Here is a 23,746-nt window from a genome sequence, read left to right on the forward strand (position 1 = left end):
ATTGTTACTTCAATCATTGGATACAATTAGTGATTCAAATTTAGCATCTTGTTGCATTGTATTTGTTCAGCTTTTTTAATTTGATTCAAAATTCTTTTTTTGTGTATGAAAGTATATTTGAACATTTTGTTTTTCCATCTATTTACCGTCATTATATTTAAAAGAATATTCCATGTGTATATTTCGAGAACACTGCACTTTTTCTGAAGAAAGCATAATGTTTTTTTTTATTTTTTTACGGGTAATTAATCACTGATTTTTTTCATCATGCCACGCATACTGTGGCGTAAAAGTTATTAATTCGAATAATTTTCATCACTTTTTTAAATGCCATATTCGATACATATTTTAAGTTAATTCAACATATGCATTTACAACTATCTTTCAATTTCATACATATATAATATTTAATGAATAAAACGGTCTCATCAGTCCGTCATTATCATTTTAACCAAATTATATAGCAAAGCTTATTTATAATATTAATTGATAATTTCTATTACTATATTAATTAAATAACAGATATTATCATGTTAAATTGATTACTGCAGGATATTTCATTTCCTATGATTAACAAAGCAATTTTTATAACAGTTTGAAAAACTAGCGCATACAAATCACTTTATTAATTTTTAAGTAAAATCGGTCTGAGAAATTAATTAACTGCAAAAAATACATGAACCAATGAGTTTGTTAGTTCTGTAAATCTCAACAAATTAGTGATTACTAAATCAATGCAGAATGTGTAAATGTCAGTTGATAAATAACGACACAATTAATTAGCGGGATTTATTTGACAGGCTCGCTTGCGCGCATAAATCGTGCAATTTTGCAACTCGCAACAAGGAATTCGCGATGGACATTGGAAAATCCAGAAACGGTGAAATAAAGGAACTTTTTAACGAGAATTTCCAGAAACTGAGCGCAGCTGCGCACAGAGTTTCTCCTCGCGAAATACCACTTTGTGCCTGCATTCAACATCGCCTTCGCACTTTACCGTATAGTTATGTTCGTTAACAAACTCTTTTCTAACGCTAAAGTTATACGAATTATCTCGCTGAATTATTCCTTGCTACCAGAAAATTATGTGATCAAACGAATTTTTTATATTGTCGCTCTATGCAACGCAGTGTTTTTTAATTCCTTTGGTTCCTATTACGTCGTCCTCTATGGTGTCTCATTTAACTTTATATCTACATAATTTCGCACACTATTTTTCAATTTACATAAAAAAATTTGTAATCTTTTATTTCCCGGCTGAGAAAAGTCCAGTTTCCTGAAAACCTTCCCATGGTAAAAAATCAGTAACAACTTTCTCGCTAAGGTAGATGCGAAGAATAATTGGACGGCGAAGTGGCTAAGGATAAGCCTGGGAGTGGGAGTGGTTAAATATTTGCAAAGTCAACGCGTGGGGTGCTATGCCACCTCTCAAAAGGGTGGAAATTGGCCGCCTCCGGCCACAAAGACGCCTAGTGGAAATCCGCGCTGAGAACGTTTTCTCGTTTGCGACACCAGGATACAGCATTTCCAGGACTTCGTCCGTGCAAAAGTTCAAGGATGCCATTGAAATTACAAACACGCACCAATCTAAACCTCTAAAGATGCAAAGACTTCAATATTCTCAGAACTATCTAATGATATAAAATTATTTATTTAAAAAAGAGTGAACAGATTGGAAATTAAGATGTTTTTATTTACTGCGTAAAAAATGAAGGATTTTAATACATCTGAAGAATTAAAATTCACAATAAGTGTATCAGAAATAATCTATCTTAAAAAAAAAGAAGAAAAAGAGATAAAATCTTAGATTATCTTCAAGAAAGAAAGATGTTTAGCCTGATATTTGTTAAAGAGATCTTTATAGCAGGAATTCTAGCATCAAGTTTAGTCAGTTTAGTAATAATTCTTCAAAGAATTTTAGAAATCTCTGTCAATAAAAATTCCAGTCAATTTGTTTAATAAGAATTTGAAAAAGAGAATATCAATTTTTGTTAAAGGGATAATTTTAATTCCGAAGGGAGTGTTAATATAATGAAACATTGGTATCCTGGCACGATATTGGAATAGCTCGACCGATGGTGGATATGACCGAGATTTTCCATAGTAAAACAAAAAGCGAGGAGTGCAAGAGGAAAATGACATCTCTTATTGTTAGCGTAGTGCGGCGTAAGGATCTTTCGGAAAGGACGTGAGACAAGGGTCGCGAAGCCGACAGGGTGTGACGCGAGAAATTCGTGCCCAGATTGCCGAGTACGAATTCAAATCCAAGAAATCGATGCCGCTTTTCGTGCGGCAGAACGGCGGAATTCTGGGAGCGTCAGTGACTATGAAAGTCGCAACCTGCGAGGACGAGTGTTCCGATCGTGCAATTCCGTTCCCCAGGACGTTATACATAAATTTGAGGTTCGGTAGAAGCGTAGGTTTGGAGCTACCAAACTAGAGTATCCAACGACGGCAGAATCAAGATATATTGCCGATTATAGTAACTTTTATTGACAATAAATATCGAATTGAATAAATTGGCAATATTTTTTTTTTAAAGGCAGTAGTTATTCTTTGAAATTAAAGAGAGATAATTGAAGTGTGCCTAAGCAAAACGTAAGTGCCATTATTTTTAATTTTTCAAGAGAATGGAAAAACTTATTTTCTTGAAAGCTATCACTTAAACAATTTTACAAAAATTACTGCAACGAACAAAGACACGAGCAATCAATTTCTGCAAAAAATTTTAATTAATTCTAATTAAAAAAAAGTTCGTTTTTGTTAAAGTTGCTAAAATTTGAAAACGTTGTAAGTTTAAATAGAAATATAAATCAAAATGTAAATTCGAATAAAAATTGCACGATAGATTTACAATGTTTTGAGTTCCATTCTTCTCCGCTTATAGCTTATAACATTTTGTACATCAAATATTAGTATGTGATATAACACGCCACTTACAACCAATTTATATAATAAAATACATTCACAATTTTAGCACTTAAACGTTTTGTCATGGTAACACCTTAATTAATAAATTCGATGCACGTTTTTGAATATTTTTATTTTATTTAGTTTATTCACTAGCGTTTGGAAATCAATAAGAACTGATGATGTTTGCCTATAGAAAGAAAAATTTCATTTTGTCATCCAGCGTAATCCGAGGTTAATGGAATTTGAGGAAGGATACGATGCAAATGCAACTTCAATTCTTGTTTGTTCGAAATTTCAGAACAAAGAACATTTATGTGTGACCGTTGAAACGAGTGTCGTTACTTTTACAAAATTTTATTTGTTCATTGCGACTTTTAAATAAAACAAGTAGCGTAAATAAGTAAAAATGGCATGCTACGCTATTATTATTCACAAAATTGCTATAGCTATTATAAATGCAATCCAAAAACGCGGTATTATGCATTGCGCCGCATACGTTATGGAATTCGGGGAAAACGCGCGTTTTATTATTTCGCGCTTTTTGTAGTGCTTCTCACGCGCGAAATTCTTTCGTCGGTAAATTGAGCAAATTGCACTTTTATGAAATTCTTTTCTCGAAACTTTGGTATAGATTCTAGAAAATTGCATTCACAGTTGTACGCTTGACAAACACAATCAGATATCTATTTTATTTTACGAATAACTTTTAATTTTTCCAGATTAAGTCTGTTTAATTTTATTTAAAAATGTTTGCGGACTTTTGTAAAAAAATTTTTTTTTTTTTTTTTTTTTTTTTTTAGAAAAAACGTTTGTACTTACATCCTATACAGCGGTTATATAATAACAACCATACGCTTATCACTTCTAACAGGAACGCTTAATGCTCTGCGCGAAAAATCGTTAATTTTGCAGCTGCAACTGCTGCGGAACATTTAATTACTCCGCACGCGTCCCACATAAGTTCAACGCTGAAGCGAGGTTGATGACATTAAATTCTATTAAGAGGGTTCCCATTCGTATTTTCCGTGAGCTTAATGCGCATATTCATGACGGTTCATCGCATCGGTAGGTATTAAAAGCGTTAAAACCCTGCACACAAACGGAGAAAGATTGGACTTTTTAATCATTTGACAAATGTATTTTTTTCAAAAGATTTTTTTTATAAACATCACACTTTTTATTTCGATTTGAACATTGAGAATTTATGTTTAATATGTGTAAATTTTATTTGCAATTAAAAAAATTTGATTTATATGTATACATATATATATATATATATATATACAATATGTATGTTATATTATTAGCATGTTGTATGCATATGCATAAGTGTGTGTAAAATCTGTTTCATATTTATAATAAACATGAAATGGTATTAAAATTAAATATAATAATTTAAAAACATACAGGAAGTTACAGTTTATAATTATAGTTTTATATCGCTTAATTCTTTAATTATTTTAGTTTTTGCATGATATATATGATTTATTAAGCTTATAAATATTTTAGGCAATTTCATTGGAGGCTCCATCATACACTATATGTATACTAAATATTAAACTAATTAATAAATATGTTGATATGAAAAAATTGACTTTCTGTGACTTTCTGTGTGTTTCTATTCTTCAGTAATTCGATTACTACGATACTATTTTAAACGTTAATTATGAGCTTATAACACAGATTTTCCCACTTTCATCTTTGCTTTATACAATGCTTTTGGATACATTAATGTGGCTGCTAATGGCATTCTCGTACAATTTTACATTATTTCTATAATATAATTAAACGTGTAATTTTATCCTCACATCCTGCAAATGATTTTTCTCAGTTGGTCATCCGTGAGAAAATAGATCCTGCATGTGCAAATGCACATTCGATGCATCTAAAGCGATTAAATTTACAGTGTTAATATTTGCAGTTACTTTTTATACAAAAGCAACACCGGACTTTTCGATATTGAATCACGACTATCACGATATGTACCGATTGGCAGCAAACCGAGCGAGCAGGCCAATCGATGCCAAATGGTTGAATTTCGGGCTACCAGATTCGATCGATCGATTTACCGTCACTTCGAAGAAGATGCGTGCGTGGATTTTACACGTGTCTGCACGTGCCGACACGTGCGTGCCACTCGCACGAGTCCGACTCCATTTAATTACTGGGTCGAGCGAGCTTTCACGGCCGTTAAAGGAAATTAATTGTTCCAGCAACGTCGATGCTTCCGGTTTCGACAGCATACATGATGGATCAAGCAGAACGCCAGGTGGGAAAAATCCCGGTAAAGAAAAAAAAAAATCTTTTGCACATAGTGGTTTGGAGTATTATGACTCTTTATTATATATTGTTATTTATGCGCTAACGCTTCGATAGACTTTAGTGAAAAGAGAATATAATTCTAATGACGCATGAAAAGTATCAAATATAATAGAAAATGTCGTTTCAGTAGAAATTTTCGCATTTTCGCTAATTTAAAAATATTATTACATGAAGTAATATTATATCAGGCATTATTATTATCCAATGGCATTGTTATCGTTAAATTTACTTTTATTATTGCGTACTTAATTTTATGTCTGGTTTTCATTCAACGAAGCTCCGACTATCTATGATCTATCTTTGCCTCGTATTTATCGGACTTCCTGCGAGAGCGGTTGCGAGATTTCCTTCCTCTCGATCTCCCTCGCCAAGTTGCTTGCTGCTACGCTCCTCTTCGACTTACCGTAAATTGTTCTACTTAGCTAAGACGAGTAGTGACCCTCCCAGCGAAGTTTAATTAGCTTTTAAATCCCTGCCGCTCATTATGCCCTCCTTTTTCTCCTCCAAATTGAAGGGACGCGCTTCTTCTTCTATCGGCCAACTTCTCGCGCAAGTAATCGCGCGGAAAGGAAAAAGGAAGCGCGCCTTTTCAGCAAGAAATACAACCGGGTAAAGAATTTCGCCGGGAACGACACCGAGAACCGATCGGCGACGCTTCGATTTAATTGGCCAGCGATACTTTTACTCACTGGATGCCGAATACAAGTACGGAACAGTGTTCGATAAGTATCACTTGCTGCCTGTGATAATTAAACAAGAACTTCACACTAACAAGAAGTGAAGATTGATAGAGATAATTAATTCTTAGATCCTCGTATTCTCGCATTTCTACGTTTACAGTTTCTCTTTTAATTTTGTTATACATGGATAGATTTTTATAAATATTGTGGACTTCTTGTTTTTTTCAGCTCTTTTCCAAGATTCTTGATTTTCCAAATTAAGCCTCTAAACCTTTTCTTTTTTAGTTTTTTAAATATTTAATAATATTCGTGAAAACTAAACATTAAATATGTATACAGATCTTAATAATATATTTAAAAGACAAACTTATGGATCTAACTAATTTTATATGTGACATACAATCGCATATTTAAAAAATGCGAATTATTTTTGCGAATGCCTAAATCAATTCTTGATTCGTAGTTGTTAAATGTACTAGAACTTTATAATCTGTCGAATGACATAGTGGACTTTACTTTAAAAGTTTTCACAGTTGTACACATCAAAATGTTACCAATCCCGAATAAATCCCAATAATTCCCCAACAAATATTATGATAAAATAAAATTTACAAAAAATCGTTCTATTCGTTAGTTCTTTACTTGATGCTATTTTTCAAATATCGATATCCATAGAAAGTAAAATAATTCAATTTCGAAAGATAATTAAATATTGATTGGAACCTGCCAAGATTACCGATAGCATTTAATACGAGAGAAAGACAATCTTACTAGGCTTTCACCAGTCGTTTCCGGCGACATGTAGCGCGCCCTTAGCGTCCACCCTTTGATTTATCACAACGCGGGACCACCCGCGAGGTAGGCAGCCGTGTCGGAAGGCTCCTCTATACGTGGTGATGATAAATCTCGAGCACTCTCGGCTACAGGCGCCGCTAAATCTGCGCGAATCACGCAGTGTGCGGCCGGTATCGCTGTAATAAATCGCGCTTCGATCGCAAAACCGTCTTGTAATACACGTACCGCGCGAGAAAAAGGATCTAGAAATAGCAGAATTTATCCTCTAATTCCCAAGGGAATTAAATCCCCGGGGATTGAAACGCTTGAGAAGTGGATAGTATATAGGATCAACATCAAATTGGAAACTCAACAACTTCGAAAATGACAATTGGAGGAAGAGAGCCTGCATGTTTTGAGATAATTGAAAATTGTAATGCGAGAATTATAGGCGCGTTAAAGAACGGAGCGTATAAATGAAAACGGCAGCATTGGCAATAACATGTGTAATTTAAGAAAAGTTGCGTAGTATCTGAAACTCTCTTTCGACAAGGAAAGCCGAGTCGTTACAACGTAGCCGATGTACCAACGTATAGATTTCGCCATAGATTTCAACCAATAACCATTTCCCCGTAGAGAATTCCACCATATCCACGGAAGCAGCCAGTTTTATGTTCAAACGACTTCCCATTCTCGAGACAAAAGAGATACAACATAAATGAACCTCTACTTTTACAAATATCACGCCTCTGTGTATATTTACAACATTCTTTTTAAGCAAAAAAAATATCTACTTTCTAAAAAAGGCATACTCTCTTCTTGCGTTTTCGCGCGAAAAGGGAATAAATTATAAACAAAAAATAAGCGCAGTTCCAGAAATCAAATTGTTAAAAAAATAAATTCACACTCAGAAAAAGGCAAATAAATTTAATTTAATGGCGATAATATATTGATTATAATTTTTCGATATCATAATAATTTTAAACGAAACAGAAGTAAGATTTATTTAAAATTACAGAAAGATAACTAACATGTAGTATCGAAAAATTAATAAACTGAAAAGAGTAAATAAAACTTAGATAAATATGTAAAAAATATATATAATGATTATAATAATAAAAAATAGAAAAATATGTGCATGCATTATAGAAACACGTATAATTAGTACATACTATTTAAATTAAAGCCAATAAATATAATGAAAAGCATTAAAGAGAAAAATTTCATTTTTTTTCGCTGGAGAAAAGGATATGACGTTTCGTCGTTCCAGTATAATCCTGTTACGAAAACATCGCCCTGTTGTGCATTATGGAACGACGAATATAGCGAGGATCCTTATGATCCTTCTTGCTATCAACTTGGCCGGCAAAATAAGTACGCCTGAGATTCGGCTTATTCTGAATAATATATATGAAACTTATGAAACAGCTTTGAGGGCGCCGTAGTGCCAAATCCTCATGTTATAAAGCTGAAAGACGAACGGATAAAATTGTATTTTGGCGGCCTATACGTCTGATTATACATATTTTGGCAGAATCTGATAATCTACAAAGGAAGATTTTATGTGACACAGAAGTAGAAGAGAGAAGGAGCAATTAATTATAAACGTAGAAATAAATGTAGAAATAAAATTTTAAGTTATGTATCACGAATCTAAAAAAATTGTATGCCTCTCTTCCCTTTCTCTCGCTTTTCTAAACTTTCTGAACTCTAAAGAGCTAAACTTCTAGTTGTAAAATTCATTTCTAGACAATGTTCCTAGATAGCATCTACTCTTCTCTCATCCTCTTTGTCTGGCAGATGAGCTAAGTTCATTAACGTAAATGAGATGATTCTGAAGAGGAGCTACTCATCATGGAACCAGCCATTCGCGCCTCGAGGGGATCGCCTCAAAGTCTTCTTATCGTAGATTTAACACGTCGTTACGTTCTGTGAATACGCTGTGAATACATGTGCGTAGACGCGAAGCAGATAATTCTGATACAAAACTAATTTCGCGAACCCCTTACGTGCATTAAGCTCACCGGCGACTTCCTCTGAGTTTCGCATTTACTGGGAAACCTCGAATTATTATGGATTGAAGTAGATTCATTCAGCTTAATAGCAAGTTACAATTTAAATTTGGAAAAAAAATGATTTAACTAAATCATGGTTCAATTGAATAAAAACTAAATCATAGTTTTACTCTCAACCCGAACCAAATTTATTATTTCAACTTTAAATTCAACTTGAACTGCGGTAATAATTATTTATATATTGGGTTAGGGAAAAAGTCCCTTTACAAGATGATAAAAAGACTTTCAGCAACCTATACATTCTATTTTTTTAAACTGGCAATTATATTGCTTGATAGAGCAATATAATTCAACGTTTTCAGCTTTAAGAATCTGTATTTTTAATTGTGATACGAAGATTTTTAACGGAGTTACAAGCAATAAAGTCAGAATGTTCCCTTTTTACTTAATTCGCGAGTAACTCAGGAACAAAAAATTGTAGGAACATAAAGAAACAATTTTGTAGGGAAAATCTTTTATAGTAGAAAGTCGAAAATTTGCTCAAATTTTTTTTTTGGGTGCCCTACAAAGTGAAAAGAAAATTTTTTATTTTTTTCAGCTCGTTTTCTATATAGAAAAATTACAAAACTCATATAAATCCAAAAAATATAGTAACCATTCGAAAATAGAGATTTCAAGCTTCAAAAAAACGTTTTTTTTTTTAAATTGAAGTTTTGATCATTTTTAACAAAGATATTGATGGAGAAAGATCTTTTTACCAACTTGCAAAAGGACTTTTTTCCCTAATCTAATATTAAAAGAATTACGATAATTTCACTAATATTGAATATTTATTATTGACCACTAATGGTGTCAAATCTAATTAAATAATAAAATAGTTCAACATTTAATATATAACATTAAAAAATGTAAACTTTTTATAAAATTAATTTTTATTTCAGAAACATAAGAAACTTGTTAAAAGAATCTTATTAAATCAACTAAAATCTTTTGCCAGATTGATCTTGTATGTGTTTAATTTCAGTTTTAATGTTTTTTTCGTACGACAACAACATTTATCAGGAGATAAACGTATACAATATCGAGATTATTTACAACTTGTTCTCAAAGTTACCTATATCTTTTAGGTTATATCTTTCTATATAAAGATAAAAGTTCGTGCTTTTCGCGATTCGCATTCTTGCGGATCAATGGGCAAACAAGCATCCGGAATAAAAGTATCCTTCTCCCTCGATGCTTTTCCACTTCTAGACAGCTATCGACGTGCATATGCGAACAGATTTCAAACGGGGACGACTTGAAACTTTGACGAAAATGAAAGCTTCCGCTTAAAATTCGCCTCGCCTTGGCGGCGCTTCGCGCGCGTTCGAAGATTCATCTGCGATTTAATTTTAGAAGCGCTTTTCGCGTACACGCCGGTTCAGTCCACTCGTAAGATTCGTCGTGACTAAACGAGTTTTCGACGTGTTCTTTCGCAAAAGAAAAAAAACATAAGTGCGTTCGATTATCCAACAATCGACAATATTAAACTTAAATTTTTGCGACGCTTTTTCACTATCCAATTTTCGATGGTACGATTGAAATAATATTTTTGAAGTGTAATTACTGAAATGAAATTTATTATTGTTACCAAAAGAGATACGTGTGAATCAACAATATGTGAAAGGAAGTGAAATTTATTGTTGCTGTGCTGGAAAATCTTTTGTTGGACATGCGAAAAGGGGTAAAAAAAATTTAGTCTTGGACCATTTTGCGACCCGAGAATCTCTAAAAATAGAAATTGTACAACGCAACGCCGTAACAATTTGTCGCAATTTTTGATTTTTTTTTACATTTTTGCCGAGGGAAAACTTTTTACAAAATTTGTCAAATAGAATTTTTTTTCGAACGAGAAATACAATGGTGGGATGATAACGGAGCGTGATAACGTGGCGAAAGAGATTTTCTCACCTCTCGAAAATCTATCATAAACATCGACGAAAGTAAAAAGAAGTATTAATGATGGATGCGGTGAATTCCTATAAGCTTATCCGCCACAAGCGGTCGGCAAAATAGGATTTGCTGCAATAATCGCTTAGGCTGGCTCGTTCAATCCTTAATCCCTTAACAACGCCAGAAAATATAAAAATTTGTCAAAAATATTTTATTTCGAACTTTACTGTTGCAGGATATAAATAAACTGGACTTTCCTAAAATATACTAATTAAAAATACAATGTTTAAACAAAGTTGTAAACAAAGAAATATGACATAAAAAGTTGTTTATAGAAATAATACATTTGATACATTGTGTAAAAATATTGTACAACTTCCGCTCTATAATTAAAATTATTAATACATTTTTTTTTTTAGAAAGAGGGAAAATTTATTACAAAGATGAAAAATACTTATCTCACAAATGTTTTTCTATTTGACGGGAGTATAAATAGAAAAATAGAAAGTAACATTCACGCGCGCAGTAGCAACATATCGAGCGTACAATAACGGTAGTTGTTGTGAGTTCTCGCCTTAGAAGTGCTCTTCGATGCGAAAATGTACAATTCGGATTCGCTCGTCGAGGAGGCTCCAGTTGTCATCGTCAACGTTAAAAATAACATTGAGGGCTTTTTACAAGTGTGATACTTCTCGCAAATGTCTAGGAAACTTTCATAATATCTTCTCCTTTACTGTGTTCTCAGAATTGTGTGCTACGTACTCAAAATCTTTGTGTTTTTTTAATGGACTTTCTATGCGATTATAGAATTAAAATGATAGATTATTAGAAACAATTTGTCCTATTAAGAATTTTTCCAAATTTTAGGATTGTTTCAATTATGTCCAAATAAGTCAATAACTATACATTTTCTTGCTGCATCATTTCTTTTATCTCCTTTAAGTATTTTTTAGGTATTTAATAGCAGCATTATTTATTTAAAAGTTATTAAAACGTTAACTTAGAACAGTTCTTCATAGGTCTAGTTATTTATAGTGGGAAATATTACGTTAAAAGGGATTCAAAAAACTTGGAAACTAGTGTCGCAAACTACACTTATAGTTTGACAAGTAGAACTGGTATGGTCTGAAAATCGTGTGGTGTGTTCAAGTCTTCAAAAGTTTGCTCACCGTAAATGTCACAAATATCGGATTTAGTTGGCTCTCTCTCTCTCTCTCTCCCTCCCTTTCTTTCTCTGTCTTTCTCTCTTTCTGCCTCTTGCGTTTTCCCAGATTAGTTTCAAACTCGATGTCATTTATCCGACGTAAATTACGAGACGTTCATGTATATCGCAAAACTGCGAGCAAACTATTATCGCGATACTGGGAAATGAGCACTTGGCCCGTCATGCGATCGAATTTGCGCGAACGCGACTTGTCGCGCAATATAAATGTGTAATTCGCTGGGTTATGAAGTTTTTACGTCGTCGTTTCATGCCCATGTAAGAATATCGCGACGTGCAGGATTTTTTTCCTTACGACCTTCATAAAATACTCCTAACAGAAACATTTCTACAAAATATGTTAATACGACATCGCGATAACGTAGAAAAATTTCGGAGAAGTAGTAATTTTGCATAAATTGATTTCGATCAACTTCGTTTAACAATTTCGACGGTGCGGCGGTTGGAGTTTTTGACGGGTAACATTGCAAGTTGAAAGGTTTAAACGCGGCAATGTGCGGCGGTGTCCTCCAGAGGCGATATTCTTGGCGGGACAAACAAGGGTGAACGCACGTATGAAGAGAGAGCGACGGCTCGCGCGACTGCACGTACTCTTCGCCTCAAATAGAACGCGTCGCCTGTTGGTAAACTCCACGCTCTCCCGTGCCTTTCGATCGCCATCAGCACGAGCTCGTTTTCTCTCGGTACCATTCCTGCGCTTAAATGCAGTCAAGGAATGTGTGTCTACTAAAACAGTCACAAGACATTTCAAATAAGATTATTGAAAATACCATTGCTCGTAAGCTCGTGAATATGGATACGTTGAACTTCATTCTTTCGAGTTTGTATAATAATGGAAGAATTATGTGACAACTAATTATGGTATATTAATTTTTTAAGGTCTGTTTTATTTGATAATAGGACATGTAATCTAGTCTAGTTATTTTTAAGGGTTTGAAGGATCATTGAATGTAAAAATTAAATCGAAATATTGAAAAGAAAACATCAATTAATTCCTATCATTGAAAAACGAAAGTCTTGAAAATTCCGCGCATTTATACGTTATTTATATTATCAATTATATTTGAATAATCTCATATGAAAATAATACAATCATGTCGAACCTTACATGGTTAGTTCAAGAACTCTGCTACGTAAATAATTTTTTATATTCTATAATTGTATTCATTATAACATTTTTCAATTAAAGTTTAAACAATTGTTTTATAAAAAGCCCTTGTTAAACTGAAAGTTTTTGTAGAAACACTGGTGCATATATGAATGTGTGTCATTAGACCCTAAAGGATTAATCAAATTTTCATTGAAATATTGCAATTATTTAACGTAGCTAATACAAATTTTAAATCTAGTTTCAAAGAGTTAATCTCAATAACAGAAAATTTGATTTAAAACCAGCGAGCAGAATACACGTTAGCTGTGTCAAATATGAAGCACATATTTATTTGATGAATAAGTCCCAGCCGATTGGGAATGGCTGAAAGTTCGAAAATACATTATGTTGAACCTTGCAATAAATTTTAACTCGGATAAAATCAAGTGGCATTTGGAAATTTATCAATAATTACAAAAATGTGAACTCCGCACGTGTAGGAAAGTAACTTCTCGATCTGCGTGCAGCAGCGGAAGCTACGAAGTGAAAAGTTCCAACGACGACCGAAAGAGCAGTCGTTCTCCCCGTATCCGGTTCTGTCGGCAGCCGGAAAAATTATTTTTACTTCGATCGCGAGTGTGTGTGCTTCGTCATAGTTGTCGCGTGTTGCTTTGAACTTATCATTGTGAGCTTTTTAAAGATTACACTCTACAATATTCTCTACAATTTCTGTAATAATTTTCCCATAAGACTTTGAAATATCACATAGTGTGTTACTTTGCGAAAATAATTTATAGCTAAGTTTTTCCAAGAATTGCAATAAATTTGGTGATTAATTTGAACAGAGTGCTTCGTGAATATTGAATTATTACTATACTGACAATTCTTAAAGCATTGAACTTTGTGTTGTGGAATCAACGAACGCGAGGCAGATGTCCAAAATGTTGCGAATAGAATTAGTGGGCCTTCTATTGTTGGCCTGCACGCAAATTCTTACGGAGCATCGCGATCATCGTGAATCACGGGATCAATATGGCTACCATCATCGGTTTCATGACCTTCAGGAAAGAATAACGAGGGAAGTTCGAGTCAAAGAAGGCCGATTACGTGGCATGGTGATTCAACCCAGAACTAATTACAATTTGCAGCTGGTTGACGTCTTTCTTGGTAAGTTTTAAAGTGCCATTATGTTTAATTACAAAGAAAATTGTTGTCATAGTTTATATCTAAGGCAAAACATCAGTGAGATGCATTTATCATCCTTACAATTGACTATATTAACTTCTGCTTCCTCAATTTCTATCATAAATTTGTATTTTGACGATCAACAGTTTGATTTCTGGATTTCTTTTTCAACAATTAATGCATCTCACTTCATTTTACTATGACAGTTTTTAGCGGAAACGTAATTAAATAATTTAATTACTAAATGTAGGGAAAATCGGAGTGTGTTGGCACAGTTTTCACATTAAACTTTTTAAGCAACTAATTATTATGATTAAAATGTATTAATATAATAGAGAGAATCTTTCTCTATATTTTCATTCCAGGACGGTTCTGTAAATTCTAATTTTTTGTGGTTAGTCAAATATGTTGCAGTAACTAATTTGCTTTGATAGTAAGCTATTAAACTCCGTATTAAATTAATGAAAGTGTAATTGAAATGAAGAACAGATCGAAAAAACAGACATGTACTTTTTGACAAAGATTGTAACATTTAAAGTTATTTTGTAATGATCAAATAATAAAATGTTGTTGAAAAACAAATATAAATGATTTTAGTTGTAGCTTACTTTTAAAGAAATATTAAATATAAACCATTTTGTCAGAGTTAAGTTGTAACTAAATGTTCACATATGTAATAACAGCAAGTCAAGCTAAGCTTTCCTCAAATATCGGTTCATGGCTTCACAAGAGAAGCCATGACTTAACCTTTCCACGCAAAGAATTCCAGTATTGAATCTTTCCTGTTGCGTGGTAGTTAATGTTAAAAATATACGTTTCCAGATCTAATTTTCGGAGAAAAGACGCGTGGAAACTACCTGAAACCATCTATGTATATCGATACATTTAATTCGATGGAGACGCTAAGCTGGTTGACGCAAAGCCGTCGTTTCATATGCAACGATCTACTACAACGATATCTCGATAACGTTCGATATTCTGAGGAAACTCGGCTCCGGTCAGTGAGCAAAAGTTTCCTGGCAGCTGCATATCCGCGCTTTGAGAGTCCCGATACGTCAAAGGATCCAAAACGAGGAGCGTGCGCTCGCGCGTCCGTGTATTTCGGGAACAGATATTACTGCCATCGCCGTACTTCTCTACCCCTTCGGCTTTCTCCGTCTTTGCTTGACTCGCGTTGCGCGTCCGTCAACTTGCACTGACACGCGTTGAATTGCATCCGAGTGTGCATCACAGCGTAACCAAAACCGAGTATACATATATCGTTCCTTCTCGATATTCATTTACACATTTGAATCGCTTCTTCCTTAAGTCTTAAGTCTTGGTCACCTGGCTTGTAAGGATAATTCAATTAAAGAGAATCGATAGAAGAATTAAGAAGAATATTGATTACAAAATTTTATTAAATTTAAAATCGAGAATGGAGAACAAAATTTTAATCAAATGTGATGTTTAATTGTGTTAAATAAAATTAAATTGGAGTTTAATTGTAATTTGATTTCAACTGATATTTCGGAGGAACGATGATATTTAGCTTAATTAGAAATGAAGTTACTAGCGTGGCACAAATGGGATCCTTTTTCAAAAATACGTTAAATGCTCTTATATTAACAATTCGGTAAATTGTTTATTTCTTCGAAAATACATTTATCCTCTAATAGAAACGTCAGTTATTGTATTATACTTTAGCATCACGCCATGAATCTAAAAGCAAGATTCTCCCTTGTGTTTTAGGAGTTCCTTACGCGGAGCCTCCCGTGGGATCCTTCAGATTTTCTCCGCCACGCTCACCGCAACCGTGGAGAGGAGTGAGACAATCGCAGGAATTCGCTCCAGTTTGCCCGCAAGTCTTGCCAAATCTTCGAGAGGAAGTAAAGCCAGGCAGGTACGAGTACCTGGAGAGACACTTGCCGTACTTGAGGAACCAGAGCGAGGACTGTCTGTATCTCAACATCTATGCTCCTCATCAGGCTGAAGGTAAAAAGATGCAATCGTTATAGGAATAGGAGTAGCATAGATCTGTCAATCAAGTTTTGAGCTTATTTGCAGAAATTCACATGACTCATTTATGCTGCAAATGAACCCAATTTCTGATTGGGGGTCCTCCGCCATTGTGCGCGATGGGTCACCTTTTTAATTCCACCATGAAGAGTAGTATTGCTGTGAAAGTTGTCGGTATTGATACCAAAAATATAGTCAATCTGTGATACGTCCGGATACGTCAAGTAACTTTAACTCATTCGTTTGTGATACGCTGTTAAATTAAAGAAATCTAAGATTGCGATCATCGAGGATAGAGAACAGAAGACCGAACTAGGCTTTAAAAAGTATGATCAAAATTAGGTTTCTGAATTGGTATTGGTGGTGCTCGGTAGACGTGTTCGAATCGCAAAACTCCTCTCACTTACGCACACATAACCTAAAAACAGAAACGTTATTCTTTGATATCATGTTCTGATAGATAACAGGAAGACATAAATTGTCATTAAAACTACATGAAGAATGGAGCATTTTTCATGTAAAATTGATATGATCTATCATGCAAACTGCGAGAACGCTGTCGTGGAAAATGAAAGCGACATCTCGATCGAACTAATTCAGATGACCACTTTTGACCACACTTTTTGGCCTCATCCATATAAATTCGACCTCCTATTCTCTACATCCCATGATGTATATATAATTTAGCGTGGATGATTCTCATATTTAAAGTCGAGAATAATTCTTTAACGCCGCAGGCAAAGTAATTCTTCGGGAGAATGAAAATATCTGGCATTGAATGGAAACTTTCCTCAGATTTTTCTGGCTACAGCAAACGAAACATGAAATATCACTAGGAAAAAAGAGGGATTGGATCGACCGTTCCATCTCGCGCGGGCTCGCGATTATGCGGGTGCATTCGGCTCTGCAACGAGCTTTTCCACACGGTCAACTGCGTAAAACAGCTGCCATCGATTTACGGGGCCGGCCGGTGCGGCGTCATGGTGGAAGGAACGGCAGGTTCAGTTTTCGCGTGCGCGTTATAAATTCATTCGCTGCGTCCGCATATATTCATTTCGCCGTGACCAGTCGGTCGGTCGGTCGCCCCCTCGATGCGCGTATTCACCATTTTACAATACTGTTGGCCTGAGTGGGTTAAAACTCGCGTCGCCGGGCTATTTACGAGCGTATGGAAATATCTGCAAGAATTCTAAATCGAATTGACCGGCGGGGCTTTCGGCATAGCTACTATGAGGTATCACTCGCAAAACCGCACCATCCCGATGCGTCAGCGCGTCTGTTTCACGCTGTGATACGTCCGCCATGAGCCGAAAATTTTTTTCCATTGCATTTCCACGATGCAACACGATTTCGATTCCAAAATCCTATCTACTGGATCGATTTCAGTGTTTCCCTACGTTTCATGTTGATTATTGAAACCGATATGAAAAAAAATTATGGAAAATATAATATTATAGAGGAGGGAGAATGGAGGAATCTCAGGCACCTGAAGGAAAAATTAAATAAAGCCGACGATTATCAATTAATTTAATTAATAAAAGCCAATCTTCATTCAAAAAATACTGCAGCTATTTGGTTTTAAATTACAATAATTAATATTTATACATTATGAATGTAATTATTTTAAATAAATAACAATCTTTGAATAAAGATTTATTTAATTGATAAATAAACATTGGCTTTATTTAACTTTCGCTTAAGTATTTTTTCATAAGATAAATAGCTTTTAAATTTCTTATAACCTAAATAGTTCGAGCTAGAATATTTAATATATTATTATGATTTTGGATTTCTTATGTTTTTAAAGATATATTAAATGTGCATAGTTTTTACAGAAAATTGGACTGGAATTAAAAATTTAAATTTACTTTCTATATAAAAATAAATGTTCATATAAAACGGTTCACATAATAAGGTCAATATTTTATAATGAATTTTTATAATTTAAATAAAAATTTTCTCATTTTATTTTAATTATTTTGTAAAAACATGTTTCTTATTGAAATAATTTTTATCCAAGTTTTTTTCACTGTGAAACTTTTTGTATTATTTTTAAATATAATATGGAAAAATCTGTAATTTTTTCATAATTTTTTATTTGGTTAAATATTACATTTAATTTAACTTTCGTACTTAAAATATGCTATTATCTATATACATAGTCTTAATATGGTATAACTCCCTTCTTCAACTAACTTCTTCAAGAATGTGACATATCTTCTTTATCCATGTCCTCTTTCCAATGTGAAAATAGGTTAATCTTTTTATCACTGTTTGAGAAAAGCACTTCGTATCTCTTCAGATAAACACGATAAGTAGCACTAGATTTCCTCAGCGTTTTCTTAGTAGATAGGCATTAACCCATTAAAGCAAAAGCTTAGTTCATAAATACCGTAATTACCGCAATTGCGGTAGTCTTGCTATCTTGAGAAATGAAATTTTTTAATTACCTATCTCAAAAAATTAATTAAACAATATAACATTTTTAGTACATATTTAATACATATTTTGCGTTACAAATTTCTCTCTTTATAGAAGCTTCGCATTTTAGTGTTAAAATTTATTAACTTGACAAATTCTAAATTAAAATGTCAAGACTTTTTATAAATGAGCAATTGTAGTTAACTAATAAAATTCGTCTTTAATTACGTACATATAATGCTATAAAATTTAAAGTCTTCTGTGATAATAAAGAAAACATATTTATATAACTCCTTATAATGTCAACGAATTTACATATGATACATAATAAAAATTATTGTTCTAAGCTAATCTTATATACTATTTCCTGCGTTAAGATATTACGAAACGAAATAGGTATCTAGTCTGAAGTTTGAAAATCCATAATTGTAAAATTGTATTTGACTAGTTTTTCGGTTGTCACATTGAGAATCAATTTAGTTAACATTTTCATAAAAAAAAAACGATAATCTAATCTTCTTCAACGACTATCCTACTATTCTACAATTACTATATTGTATTAGGTGTTGGAATTAATTCGTAGCGTTTTTAATGAAAGAATGTTATTTATTTCACATGAGCATTAAAAAATACATTAATGAAAGTACTTCCCATCACTTGTAAAACGCTACGAATTAATTCCAACACCTAATACAATTAAATATCAATTTATGATTAAATAATTACTATAATTAATTCACTAGTGATGAGAAGTTATTTTTCCATTTACATTAATTTATATAGAATAGTCAATTGAATCAAAATCAAAAACTATGTCATCGTGTATAATAAAAGACTAGTAACAGATCTTTTCATTTTTCAGTAAAAAAATTGTAGTAATAATTATGTTCTCTAACACAGAATAAATGTGTAGATATTTACATAATAATCAAAGCAACGCGATTATGTCAACCGTCATCACGCTTAGTCTCTCAGGGTGATGCAAATGTTGGTTGAAAATTTGGTTAGATATTTTAATTTTATTTCTATTTTGACGAACTTAACTCATTAACGAATACATTAAGGGAGAAGCTGCGGACACGAAATTACTATTACGTGTCGCGGTGTTAGCCTTCTGCGAAAGATATATCGGATTTGGAATAAAACGTGCGTTGATGACTGCCCTATCTCGGTGGAACTCAGCTTTGGGGTTGAGTGAAGCTGGAGTGGAAAACGTGTGCACGAGTGGTACTCGAGAAAGTCGCCAAGCTAACACGGCCTTTGTACCGCCTTGTCGTTCTATGGTTCCAACGAGACCAATTTCTCTTCCATCGTGCTTTATCCAAGGAAGGAAAGAGCATGAAAGGAGAGGAGGAAGTAGGAGGGTGCACGTACTTGCAGTACTTTATGCTTAGTGCCCCATCAAAATACGTATAATTATATCGACGATATACCTACACGTACTTTACTCCCGAAAGTGAAGTGATTCTCGCTTGTTAATTTTACCTAAGCCACTCTCTTTCTCTCTCTCTCTCTCTCTCTCTTTCTCTTTCTCTTTCTCTCTCTCTCTCTCTCTCTCTCTGTCCCTGCTATTCACGAATTTACTTTACGTATAATCACGCTATTATTGAGTTGAAATTAAGCTATTTTATTGTTGAGATAAATAAAAACAAAGTAGAGAAGACTAAGTTGTTACAATTTTTGATTAGCAATTTTTTCCGTATTAATATACACACACAAGCAATTTATACAATGAAATATTTATTTTTAATAGTGAAAATGAAGAAAATATACATAGTGTCTTCTAAAATTTAAATATGGCGACTAAACTAAGTGAAGTTGTAGAATACAATAAGAATCACATATGAAAATTCATAAAAATGTGCTGCCCCTTATGGCAACTAAAAAAACTAACTGTAAAAACTTATCCCGTGTAACAACTTCCGGTTTCCCCTAATTAATCAATTTGATCATCATAAAATACGAAAAGAACAGTTTTGCTGAAGTACAATATTTAAAGATTTAGGTACACAAATTGTTGAGATGGTTTAAATTAAAACTGAAGAACTAAATGAATTTTATGTCGCTTGTCTGCATAATTACTTATTTTTGAGAATATAAATATTGATGAAGATGCGTAAATAAATACAAAAATTATTTATTCTGTGAACGCTGTGTGAATTTGCCTCCCAGAGGAACGAATCGTAGAAGAAATTTTTATGATGTCTTTTTGAATCCTAATTAATGGAAAAAAAAACATAGCCATCCTCTGAAATGATAAGTAATGTTTAATCCTTTAGGAGGGTTGCTTTCCGTCTAAGTCTAAATTCTAAACGTAGATCAAATGTCAATTGAATTCGATAGTGATTTTATTATTCTCTGTTTCGTCATGTAAAGATAATCCTTGATTCTTCAAACTCTTGCTTCCTTGCGATTCTGATCCTCTTTGGATTGTCTGCTCGCAGATTTGAATCTGAATATCGAGGTGAGAAAGCTAGCATTTGAGATTCTCCTTACGGTCGACGCATATTCGGTACGTCGCCATATTGCTTCCCTCCGTCTCTGTAAATCTCGCCCTCGGGCGAGATTTATTCGACTGTGCACCGTAGATCGAGCATTAATGAATTTTCCGATATTTTACAGCGCCACAGGGGTTACGATCGCTGAAAGCCAACTCCCTCCCTTACTGCTTCGTATTTTTCGCCTTCATTTTCATCCTTTCCCACTCAAATACACATACTGTCTGTGTCACTCTCATGTATATCCATGAGTAGTAGAGTCGTAAAAAATAAAGAATAAAGTTGGATTTATATTACGGAACTATATGTAAATCATACATAAATTGTCATTTAATCATCGTAATGTTGTAAAATAATTATACGGCAAAATGTTAAAAAAAAACCTTTGTAAAATGATGTAAAATTTAATCCGGTATATAATTTATTTGATTCCCAAATCGACCATTTCTTTGAGTGCTATCTATTATATCGATGTTATATTCATATTTTTTAAATTAAAACATTATGTAGTAAAAGAAATAATGTTAAATCGCATTGTGATCATTGGAAATATGTATCCATTTCATAGACATAATATTACTCTTGAAAAAAAAAAAAAAATTAATTGTAACATACCCGAAGTTTTAATATTTAATAGAGCGAACATATCTTACGCAGAATAAATCCTTTAACCTGCGACAGAACGATTCCGATTTATTCGCAATCTCAGCACATCTTTCATCGCCCGATCACGGTTTCTCACCGTGCGTGTTCGCCGGCCAAAATGTACCAGGAATAAGTTTTGTTTACCAACCGCGCCGCGAGCGGTTTCAAATTAAAACGTCGGAGCGGCCGCGTGGGGCCGATTTTTCTACCTCTCACAGTGAAGGTTCCATAAATTTGGAATAACGGTGGCCCCTCGATGATGCCGCTCGGCGTTTATGAAGGCCAAAGAGGAGGGAAAATAAATGAGAGATGATTAGCATCAACAGCATCAGGAACATTAAAAGACGATGGATTTATTAAAATTGAAAATTATACATACTATTCTAAAAAATTAAGGGACCATCTACCTCCAAAAATGGGCAATTTTCAAAAAAATATAACTTTTTCAAAAGTGATTGTAATAAAATTATATGTAGTCACATCCTTAATGTAAACATATCAATTTTCTGATATTATAATACATTTGCTGTTGATAAGTGTTTAAAGAATAACTTAATCTTCAATTATTTATTAAGACTAAATGTCTTAAACTTTGTGAGAATTACACATCAGAAATATTTCATAAATCTGGGAATTCAAGATTTTTATTTTCATTGATCGAGAGAGTTCGCGTAGCTGAGCTTTCGAATGTAAGAAACCTGCAGAATTTCAAGCTCGCCGAAAACATCTAACAAAGGATGGCAGGAGCTCTTAATCGGTTGAAAGGAGTCGGTGACCGCTTACATAGCACGGTTTCCTTCAAAACTTCTTAGTTGGATTTCCTTTTTTTCATGAAACTTTGGTGAAAGAGATGCTATCAGCGAAATGAAACACGTTAAGCTTATTTTATCATCCTGTTTAGCTCCGATGACGCTGGACATTCTTTGATGTGCTTATCATTTTTAGTGAAGTTTCAAAGCCTGATTAATGAAAATAATTTGTCAATACATCGTTCATTAGGAAACTTTGATAAACAAGATCCCGAGATCCTGGGAAAAACATTTATCAGTGACAATCTACGTTTGCGAAAAAAGTTCAGATCACCGGGAAGTTCGATCCGTTCGCCACGTTACGAGCAACGCTCCAAAGAAATTGGCTTTGTTACGTCAGAAAGCGAAACCGTGCGTTTTCGTCAGTTTCGTGTTCTAGAGTTTCGTGAAATACATGTTCGTCCTCAAAGGCTGCGTCTAATGGCTCGTGTCGCAAAAGTTGCCCCAGTCAGTTTCTCTTCGTCTCTTTATTGCTACTTCCGTTTAACCGGCATCGCATCACATACATCATTTATTTATATTGAGAAAGACGGATAAGTTTTCGAAATGCGTCGAAATTTCAAGATGTATCAATTCTTTATAGGATAAAAATTTTAACAACGAGGAATAAGAAATACATATCCATACAGCATAGAAACTTGCAACAATATTGCTGCAACATTGCCGGAATGATCTGTATGCGGATAATAACTGTAAATATCATGAAACAACAATCTCGGATTAGTTAAATGATAATTATTTTTATTTAAATCCTTTGATTTTAAATATCTCAAAGGACGTAATAGGAATCCATAAATCCTTCCTTGGAGATGTCCTGAATTCAGAAACTCTTCAGGATTGGCTTATTCGAATTCCGAGGCTCTTAGAAACTACATTTCTTGGATGTTAACTGCATCGAATACTGGATGTCTTGCATCTAAAGTGTCTTGGATTCTTACAGATGCTTACAGTTCTACGCTAATCCTCCCCAGAAAATTTAATTCAAAGGTATAAGCTGAACTCACTGAACCGTTTTAATGTAAGTTATTAATATCCATTATCCGCTCTTACCGTTTTCGTCATCTCAAAGACCTAAAAACCACGTAAACAGACCAACGGCAGTCGACAGCTCCTTCAATACACAGGAAACAAAGATCCGACTTACCGGCAACAACAATGACGAGAAACTGCGGAAAGTATCGTCTGAAGCGAAAGTTGCAGCCGTCGCAACGAGTACGCCGTTTATTTTAAGTTCTTTCAAAC

At 33.8% G+C, this 23,746-nt stretch overlaps 2 protein-coding genes across 2 annotated transcripts in view; one reads left to right on the plus strand and one right to left on the minus strand.

The window, feature by feature from the left end:
* Window positions 1-23,746, minus strand: part of Nlg3 (Neuroligin 3) — a 386,793-nt gene that overhangs the window by 181,167 nt on the left and 181,880 nt on the right. The window lies entirely within an intron of this gene.
* The window catches only part of LOC105153653 (uncharacterized), a 58,656-nt gene continuing 44,228 nt past the window's right edge, over window positions 9,319-23,746 (plus strand). The window contains exons 1-3 of the mRNA XM_087415317.1: window positions 9,319-10,427; window positions 13,254-14,115; window positions 15,865-16,107. Coding sequence (XP_087271443.1) covers window positions 13,881-14,115; window positions 15,865-16,107 — 478 coding nt within the window. The 5' untranslated portion in view covers window positions 9,319-10,427; window positions 13,254-13,880. The remainder of the gene's footprint in view (window positions 10,428-13,253; window positions 14,116-15,864; window positions 16,108-23,746) is intronic.

This window comes from Acromyrmex echinatior, chromosome 17 (genome assembly GCF_024713525.1).
Source record: "Acromyrmex echinatior isolate Ae372 chromosome 17, ASM2471352v2, whole genome shotgun sequence".
Taxonomy (NCBI): Eukaryota; Metazoa; Arthropoda; class Insecta; order Hymenoptera; family Formicidae; genus Acromyrmex; species Acromyrmex echinatior.